The 9,484-nt window shown below is 39.5% G+C and overlaps 3 protein-coding genes across 3 annotated transcripts in view; 2 read left to right on the forward strand and 1 right to left on the reverse strand.

The window, feature by feature from the left end:
* LOC100631791 (leucine-rich repeat serine/threonine-protein kinase 1-like) overlaps window positions 1–7,447 on the forward strand; it is a 15,270-nt gene extending 7,823 nt beyond the window's left edge. Inside the window, exons 13-22 of the mRNA XM_019998738.1 lie at window positions 7–169; window positions 540–755; window positions 874–1,002; window positions 1,113–2,776; window positions 2,968–3,540; window positions 4,305–4,439; window positions 4,602–4,763; window positions 5,404–5,835; window positions 6,043–6,505; window positions 6,868–7,447. Coding sequence (XP_019854297.1) covers window positions 7–169; window positions 540–755; window positions 874–1,002; window positions 1,113–2,776; window positions 2,968–3,540; window positions 4,305–4,439; window positions 4,602–4,763; window positions 5,404–5,835; window positions 6,043–6,505; window positions 6,868–7,274 — 4,344 coding nt within the window. The 3' untranslated portion in view covers window positions 7,275–7,447. The remainder of the gene's footprint in view (window positions 1–6; window positions 170–539; window positions 756–873; window positions 1,003–1,112; window positions 2,777–2,967; window positions 3,541–4,304; window positions 4,440–4,601; window positions 4,764–5,403; window positions 5,836–6,042; window positions 6,506–6,867) is intronic.
* Window positions 7,448–7,483: 36 nt separating this feature from the next.
* Window positions 7,484–8,927, forward strand: LOC105313426 (beta-1,3-galactosyltransferase 6-like). The gene has a single exon (XM_011406856.2). It carries the CDS (start codon window positions 7,563–7,565, stop codon window positions 8,847–8,849), a length of 1,287 nt encoding a protein of 428 aa, XP_011405158.1. The 5' UTR covers window positions 7,484–7,562; the 3' UTR covers window positions 8,850–8,927.
* LOC100631916 (radical S-adenosyl methionine domain-containing protein 1, mitochondrial-like) overlaps window positions 8,820–9,484 on the reverse strand; it is a 1,370-nt gene continuing 705 nt past the window's right edge. The window contains 1 exon segment of the mRNA XM_019998748.1: window positions 8,820–9,484. This exon segment is cut by the window's right edge and continues 4 nt beyond it. Coding sequence (XP_019854307.1) covers window positions 8,928–9,484 — 557 coding nt within the window. The 3' untranslated portion in view covers window positions 8,820–8,927.

The following is a 9,484-nucleotide window of genomic DNA, read 5'->3' on the forward strand; positions in this document are numbered from 1 at the left end:
AAATATCAAGTTGGCAAGAATCCTCAGAAGCTAAGAGACTTGGGCCTTCCTCAGATCAAAGAGGTTCGGTTTGTTGGATGTCCTACCAGCGGAAAAGCTGAGGGAGTCTCAGAGCTAAGAGTGGCACTGTGGGACGTGGCATTCTCTCTCACTGCTCCTCGTAAAAAAGGTAAAGAACTCACAAATGGCTCTACTTAGTTTGAAAAAAGTTTCATAAAAAAATTCCTATGAATAGAGATAAGATTTTTGTGAATTACAATGCTATATCTCTTTGTAAATGCGTAGCACTTACTATTGATGTACATGTACATGTACATATACATGCTTGGGCTTTTCCCTCTCTCTTAATAACAATTGACTTGAAATGGAAAGGAGTTGCGGGTATTTTATTTCTATCAATATTATGATAGCATGGTTTAGCTACTCATAAATTCCATTAACCCTGCTAACCTCAGCTATACAGTCATTATAGCAAGCAGTAAATCATTTTTAAATCTTAACTACATTACATAAAATGTGTTATTTTTGTCTAACTACAGGTGCTATTGGTGGTAATAAGGTTAAACTGTTAGAGCAACCTGTTCCATCCTCATACTTGAGATTGGAGGAGAGGATGAGGGAGCTTGTGGTGAAGTGCCAATCTGAGGTTGATGTATCTCCAGTGATGAAAGAGTCAGAGTTCTTTGAAGCAGTCCAAGATATTATACCCAACCCAAGGGAGCTCAACCAAGCAGTCACGTTCCTTCATGAAAATGGTGAGAGATAAAATCTAGTTTTTTTTATAACAGTCCAAAATGAATGTACATGTACACATGTATGTTATAATTCTTCTAATTTTATTGTTTCATTATTATTGTTGTTGTGTATATTTAGGTGTCCTCCTTCATTATGCTACTCCGGCTCTCAATCATCTTTACTTCATTGATCCTCAGTGGTTGTGTGACATGCTTGCTCATGTTGTTACCATACCTGAAGTCAACAGGTTCATACAACGTGGATCAGGTAAGCACATGACTACATGTACATGTATCATCAATGGGATAAACACCAGCTCAACTTGTAGTCATAATGAGCTCAAGCAGTGTAACATGTACGTACATATTTATTTCTAGGTCCTGAAGCAGGTATATTGAAGACATCAGTGTTATCTCACATATTCAAGGGGAAGCTATTCCCCCACACCCTCAGGAACGAGTACATTGAATTGCTCAGTAAATTTGAAGTGGCCCTTCTCCTGGACAGGAACCGCATGCTAGTCCCCTCGATGCTTCCCTCAGCTCCGAAACAAACTCTCTATAACTTTAAGACCCTCTTCCCTCGCCCTCCGATTGCTTATCTCCTCCAACAATCACGCATACACTCCTCCTCCTCTCTCTCTGACAACCGCATGTCACCTTATTCCTCTCAGTCCGATCCACTGATGGTCAGGCTGCCCCCTAAGTCATTCTCACCCATGTCACCGACGACCCCTGATTTATATAGGACTGGTCTGCTTTTGAGACGGTTTTATTTCATGAAGTATGTTCCTAGTGGTTTCTGGCCTCGCCTCATATCCAGGTTCCTCACTTCGTCTGATTTCGCAGTCATTGTTCTCAAGGCCCTCGGGTTTAGCGAGAAAGAGATAGAGGAAACCGTTAGGATCATGATCAGTGGAGACCTCTCGACCCTCGTGGAGCTAGAGTGGTCATACTGGACGACGGGGGTTGAGTTCTGGTACAAAGGATACAGTTTGTTGAGAGTAGCTGAGATAAGACCAGAGGGCACGTTCTCAGACTGTCTTCCATCATCAGCACAGGGCAGTAGCTACAGTCGTACTCCCAGCATACCTTTTGAACCACTGGAAGATTGTGAGGACCTCTCATTCCAACTTAATGGCCAATGGCTAGCAGTGGATGAGACTCCTAATACAGGGCTGGAGGTATTAGTCCCTGATTATATATGCCCATCCGTTATAGAGAAAGTACTGCCTAGTCTTGTTAATATTGATGAAGGAGCAGAGGATGAGTTTGATCAAGAGCCATTCCCTACTCGTGAGCACTCATGGATGAGCGCTCAACTCCTCTCCCAGACCGTGGAGCAGATTGATACATTACTGGAGGATTGGTTCCCTGGTATTGGGAGCAAGGACGGAGGTAGGGGTATGTACTCTGTGCCTTATGTCAACCGTGTTGTCCCTTGTCCTTATTGTGTCGGAGGTGCTGAGGTTACTCCTAATGATGTCTTCACTAGTATGTCACACGGGCCAGAGACACTCACTGGGACGCCATCGGTTATTAGTATGAATACTAAAGAGGATGCAGCTACTCCTTCATCAACGGTCACACTATTAGACAATACAAACAGTATTGATACCAACTCTGTGAGTACTACTGGGGGTGTGGCCTCGCGGGCTCGTCGTGACCTCATGCCTAGTCTACAGAAAACCACAGCCAGTGGGTCTCCGCACTCAAGAAGACGTTACACTAGCGATAACATTGATGATACCTCCATTGAAACATCTCCTGCAGCTACAGGAGTGGGTTTGATGCAAGCTTCAAAGTTTGGGTTCATGATTGAGACATGTGTCGCTGCCAGCAGAGGACTAGCTACTTTAGAGTGTCCTACCCATCCACTTCAACCCCTGGACATATCGAGCTTGACTCCAGACCTTGTCTTTGGTGACCTTCCAACTCATTATATCATTAATGAGAAACTGGTGGACAGAGGGAAGTTTGTGGCCAGTGGGAGTTTCGGAGAGATTTATCACGGAGCAATATATCCACATCTATCAGCCTCTGTATGTTATAATTAATAATAATAATAATAACAATGATGATTGATGATGATGATGATGATGATTTAGTTATAGTGTTCATCAATTTATTTTGGCCAAATCAAAAGTTCTTTTAGTTGAAACAATGCAGTTTCATTACTCATCAATGATACAATTATACTATTACATTATTTATGTATTTTTTACCCATTTAGGATGATGAAGGACGGGAAGTTGCTATTAAAATCGACAAGCAAGACAGGAAGCACTTTAACATGGAGACAGCAGCTAAAGCTTACACTGAAATAAGAGCAGAAGTGGCTCTACTGAAGGACCTCGATCACGAATACATCATCAATTTCATTGGCCTAACACTCCAGCCACTGTGCTTCATGCTGGAATGGGCTTCAAAAGGATCTCTTCATGGCATACTACAGTCCTATTACAGAACTGATAGTAAAGTCAGTCCGTGGACACTGGTTGAGGCCGGCAGGCAGGTCGCTAATGGCCTCTCTTATCTTCATAGTCGTAATGTTGTTTATTACGATCTCAAGAGTCCTAATATCCTAGTCTTTGAGTTTCCTAGTGCTGATGAAAGCTTGCGAGTCTCGCTGGAGTCAAGTCCTGTTCTTGATAAATTGGGAAAGTTCCCAGTCCACGTCAAGATAACTGATTTGGGTATCAGTCGTAAGATCACTCCTGGTGGGGTGGTTGGGTATAAGGGCACTCCAGCTTTCATGGCACCCGAGATACTCAGATATGTTGGCAAAGAGGCTTGCACTGAAAAGGTACTACTGCTGTTATTTTTTGTGTAAAAAAGTCCTCCTTAATTGTGATAGCTACACATGTACATGTGCATACATTGTATTACAAAAAGTGCAACTTTTTGTCTTTGTCTCTTTGCCAGTTTTTATTACATTTTCTGATACATATTGATGTTCTTATGCTGTGTAGAAAGTTTGAGTCAATTCCGACTTCAATTTTTTGAGTTATGGCTGATTTTTTTAATATGCAGTTTTCTGGAAAATACCCAAGGCTGTAGCCCATGGTTTTTTCCAAAAAATGGCTCTTAAATCACCCCTAATTTTTATTACATTGTCTGATGCATATTGATGTTCTTATGCTGTGTAGAAAGTTTGAGTCAATTCCGACTTCAATTTTTTGAGTTATGGCTGATTTTTTTAATATGCAGTTTTCTGAAAAATACCCAAGGCTATAGCCCATGGATTTTTCCCAAAAAATGGCTCCAAAATCATTCCTAATTTTTATTACATTTTCTGATACATATTGATTTTTTTATGCTATATAGAAAGTTTGAGCCGATTCTGACTTTAATTTTTTTAGTTATGGCCATTTTAAAAAATATGCCAATTTTTTGACAATTACCCTGGCATTGTGATACTTTTGTATGCAGTACATGATTTTTGGCTAAATTTTATTAAAATTGTAACTAAGAAAATTTTGCATTTTATTACATTTTCTAATGCATGTTTCTTGTATACGTAATTGGCCCCATTCAGTGTGTTTAATATTCATGTTATTCCCCCTGAAGGTTGATGTCTTCTCATTTGGTATGTTCATGTACGAGTTGCTTGCTCAGCAGTTCCCATTCGAACGTCAGAACCTAATGCACAACCAAATAGAGAAACTAGTCGTTGATGGGGCAAGACCTTCAATACAAAACAAAGTAAAGCATCTTCATTTTCATAATATACTGTATACTATAACATATTTCATGTTTTGTAAATATTAGCATATTTATTGTATTTGTTTCTACGATTTGTAATTTTAGTGTTGTAGTTTATCATTTTTACTCCAATGGTTGTCCATGTACTTTCTTTCATTGCAGGAGCTCTCTAATCCAATACTTTATTTGGATATTATGAGGTGGGCGTGGCAACAAGATTACCATGACCGCCCTACCTCCAGTCAGTTGGACTCTGTTCTCTCATTGCCAGCAGTGCCTCATCTTGTTGATGCCTATTCATTAGAAGACCACTGCTATCAACAGGTATTGTCTATTACAACTACATGTATATGCATGTCTGAGTACAGTGTTGCATTCATTCAAGTTGTTATTTATATGCACTAAGATATGATGTGCGTGTACCATGACAAAATTACTAAGTGGGCAATTGTGTATATAAGTATATAATGAATTGTTATTCATTCAAGGATCCAAAAATTTAATTAAAACAATCTTACAAGCTTGTTCACACCTTAATTTACACTTCAAGGTGTGAATTGAGATAGTTGTAAAAAATTCTAAATTTTATTTCCCCCACTTGTCAGAGAAACACTTGCTCAGGATGATTTGTTTACCTAATGATCATTAAAGCTTTTGGTGTGTAAAGCTTTTGGTGTGTTTATGTACTTGTGGACTTGTTTGCTGTTTAGTAATGGAGTTTTGATGTTGACAATTGACATCAACCATGATTTGTTTACCTAATGATCATTAAAGCTTTTGGTGTGTTTATGTACTTGTGGACTTGTTTGCTGTTTAGTAATGGAGTTTTGATGTTGACAATTGACATCAACCACCTACATGTGCATGTACTTTATATAATTTGTTATCCCTTTTTTGGAATGACTAATTGATAATTAATGTAGATAGTGTAATCATTGTTATTCTCCTTATATTATTACATTAGGTGACATCAGCCTGCATTGTGACTCTACCCATTGATATAAGCTCTCAGGTACCTGATGATGGTAGCACCAGTGAGACCAGCCTAACCCCATCAGTCTCACAGTATCACACCAACGTTGTCCGGGGGGACCTTCAAGAAGAGGTTTGGTTCTGCTCAAAAGAGAAGGACGACCAGACGCTAGAGAGAGCCAGTTCCCGTTTGAGTTTCGTCAGTTTCAGAGGACGAGCTAATTTTGTCGTGGATTCGATAGACTTGGAGTGTGCGCCTGTTACTGCAATGTGTTGTGTTAACGAGCAGGTGTGGCTGGGGGCCAAGGACGGCTGCATTACACTATACAGTGCTATTAATCATGACAAGTCATTCAGTAGGTATTTATCATTGAAGGCCGATCAGGGGATCATACATATTAGTCACTTAACTAAACTGAGACAGGTAGGAGGGAACTGAGAGAGGATATTAAGAGACAATATTTGTGTTATAGAAGTGTATATAAGTGTATATAATCAAACTTTATCTCTGTTCTATAAGGTTTCCTTCTTTTCCTTGTATTACTAGTAACTGTATGTACATGTATGTATTCTTTATTTACTCACATGTTTAATTATAACACTGTCTTTTATACACGCCCTCCTTTTCTAGGTATTAGTAGTTAGAAAGGACGGCTATTTGATGCTATTAGATGAAGTTTTATCGGAACGTAGGATACCAGACACGTCTCATTTTGATGCTCACGTCAATGCTACACAGCTACCAGTACGGTGTGTCTTTAATCTAAAGACCCCACTGAGCAGTGTATTGACTCTCTCTTCAAATGAAGAGACTGCCTACACGTGGATCTCTTCTTCTAATGAAGTTGTGACTGTCCTTGAGATAAGAACATCAGTTATTTCTCACTGTCAGAAGCTACAGGCACGCTCTTATTCAGAGACCAACAAGACTGACATCTTGAGTCACATGACTTGCGTCAAGTTAGGAGGGAGGGATGAAAGAAGTGTAGTCTGTGGGTTCTCTTATCCTGGCTGTGTCCTCTACATATGGGAGTCTAGTAACAATCATAAGCTACTTGCATCGCACAAGTACGATCAGTTTACAACGGATAAAGGTAAGGGATGATATAGAGCTAGGGTTATGTTGTGGTACATGTACATGTATGGGTGTAGTGGGAGCTATAGTGTACGATTGTAATGTATACATGTACATGTATTATCATCTTGTTCACTCCTCCACTCTCCCTCCTCTCTCTTTTGTATGTTTGTATAGTATACATGTACATGTACATATAGTTCTATGGCTTTCACTTGAATACTGTAATAATTCTTTCCTTGATCAGTTGGCAACAGTGTTAAACTTGTGTGTGTGTACCAGCTTGTACTACCAGTGGCTGTGTATGCTATGGCTACCTTTGTTTAGTCTCTGCTAATGGAATAACGCATTGATAAACTTTTTGTTGTTTCTATTTGATAGTGACTGATGTGATGTCTATGGGTAGCATGCTATACATGAGCACAGGAGGCGGTGAAGTGGTAACTCTCTCGCTCTCAAACTCATTGCAAGAGATAAGCTCTCCTCTATTTCCTATCTCTGCTCACTCCAAGTCTCGCGGGATTTATAAACTCTTGAAGCTCGGCTGTAGAGTCTTTCCTAGACACTGGCTCCCGACACTCATAGGACGCAACAATGCTATAGAGTATTATAAAGAATTACTGGATGAGGAGGAAATGGCTGAAATCAAATCCGGGATCATAGGATCACAGAGCCAGCTGTTGGTGACTATTGGGCATGGGTTTGAGGGACTTTCTAGTTTGAAACGAGGCGATTCATGGCAGGATCATAACAATAACTTTGTATTACTGTGGCTACCACCAAGATAGTCGTTATTAGTCTACTGTCAAATTTATATAGTTTATTATTATTATTATTGTTATTGTTATTATTATTATTATTATTATTATTATGGGTGTTGTTGTTATTATTGTTCTTCTTAAATTTTCAAAAACATTCCGTCTTGTTTGTATCGTTTTTCTTGATTTGCATCAAATTATTATAAGAGTGAAATCATGATATCCTTTGGAATGTGGGCGTGTCAACCACCAATAAATAAACATAGCTAGAAAGCGTAATCTTGCTATGCTTTGCCAGAGAAAAAGAAAGGAGAGAAGATGAAGGCTTTCGTTAGGATCTGTACTACTAACAGACTCTTTGTCTACTTGTTGGGCATAATCCTCCTCTCAATCCTCAGTATGCTATACCTGACTGTCCTAGCGAGCGATAACGAGAGTACAGACGAAGAGGAGAGCGAGCTGGACAGTCCGCTAAAGAGAGTCAAAAGACTCCTCTCCTTTTCTCCCACACCTTATCCCAGTTTAAACTCGCCACGAGCCCACACAATCACTGGTAACATGCAACAAACTCCAGCTGTTGCTTTGAAGCTTGGTGGCCCTGGTGGTAAGGAAGCTGCCGGCTCTATCATAACAGATAGGAGCAAGAAGCCTGACATGTTTGCAGGTAAACCAGCTAACAACATTACACTGACAAGCAACAACTTTGTTAATGAGAGCATCAACATCAGTGATGAAATTGAAGGTGTAGGAGATGCCAGATTTGGCTTGAGTCCAAATGCAACAATGTATCTTGTTGTTATACTAATACACTCTAATATCGATCAATCTCTTCGTAGAAAGACAATAAGAGAGACTTGGCTGTCACCAAGAATGCTTAATGCAAGTAATGTAACCCACTGGTTTGTTATAGGAGGGAATTCAACTACCGCCAGCCTAAGGAACGACCTTCAGAAAGAACAAGATCAACATGGCGACCTTTTGATACTTTGGAATGTCAGAAATGATTATGCAGAGTTAACACTACGCTCACTTCATTCGATGATCCACATATATAATCATTACCTGTTTGAGTATGTGCTTAAAACTGATGACGATGTGTTTCTTAACACTCCAGTCATCCTTTCAGAGTTAAATAGCTCATTTTATCCACGTAAAAGGATCTACTGGGGCAGATTCTCGTGCCGAAATCCACCTATGGTGGATGGCAGATGGAAGGAAACTAATTGGAATCTCTGTGATGTCTATTATCCATATGCATACGGTGGCATGTATGTACTGTCACAGGATGTTGTAGGTTTATTAGTAGAGAATGCTAACAGTTTACAAATATATTCATGTGAAGATGTATCACTAGGAGCATGGCTTGCTCCCTATAACATACACAGGATTAATGACGGGCGCATATTTGTGCAGCATAGCACAAAGTGTAGCCGTGGATACATTGCTGTCCATATTCCTCATAGACTATCATACAAGTTAATGATGAAGTATTTTGACAATTTGAAACGAAAGGGAGTGATTTGTAGTACTGTGTGCAAGGATGACATACTGCTGTGGAGAGGGTTGCCTCATTTGTGTTTAAATGAAACTAAAGCTATAGTATGATAGGGAAATCACTTACAAATCTGTTGTTATTATAAACTCATTTTTAATCCTAGAATATTCTTATCTCACAAACAAAAATTATTTATATGCATGATAATAATTGTTATCAATAGGTGCCAAAAGATCTGTCAAAACTGCATCTAGTACAGCAACTCCTTTAGTAGTAGCACTAATTTTAGTAGTAGAGTATTTCAATAAGTCACCAGTGAATAGCTCAGGATGATGTTCATTAAGAAGATGTATTAGTTCATCAAAATTAATGTTAAATGCCTCGCAATGTTCACGTTGCAGCCCATACTGAGTCCTCAGACTGGTTACCAGTATTTCATTAAATCTCTCCCTTGGTGTCAGCCTCTTGACTAGTTTCATACTATTTCCTTTCTCTTGAACAGCATTCATCCATTGCCGTGGTGTCAATGCGTTAATACTTGAAGTCCAGCTGTGCGAGTCATTGGTTTGATAGCGCGAGTGTGCACCGGGTCCTATACCCAAGTAATTCCCCCCTAGCCAGTAATTCAAACTATGAATACTTTGAGATCCCTCCAGTGCATAATTTGAGACCTCATACTGATTGAATAGTCTAGCTTCTAATATCTCTCTTGCAGCAAAATACATATCAGAAACAACACTGGGAG

Source organism: Amphimedon queenslandica, unplaced genomic scaffold (genome assembly GCF_000090795.2).
Source record: "Amphimedon queenslandica unplaced genomic scaffold, v1.1 AMPQUscaffold_13306, whole genome shotgun sequence".
Classification (NCBI taxonomy): Eukaryota; Metazoa; Porifera; class Demospongiae; order Haplosclerida; family Niphatidae; genus Amphimedon; species Amphimedon queenslandica.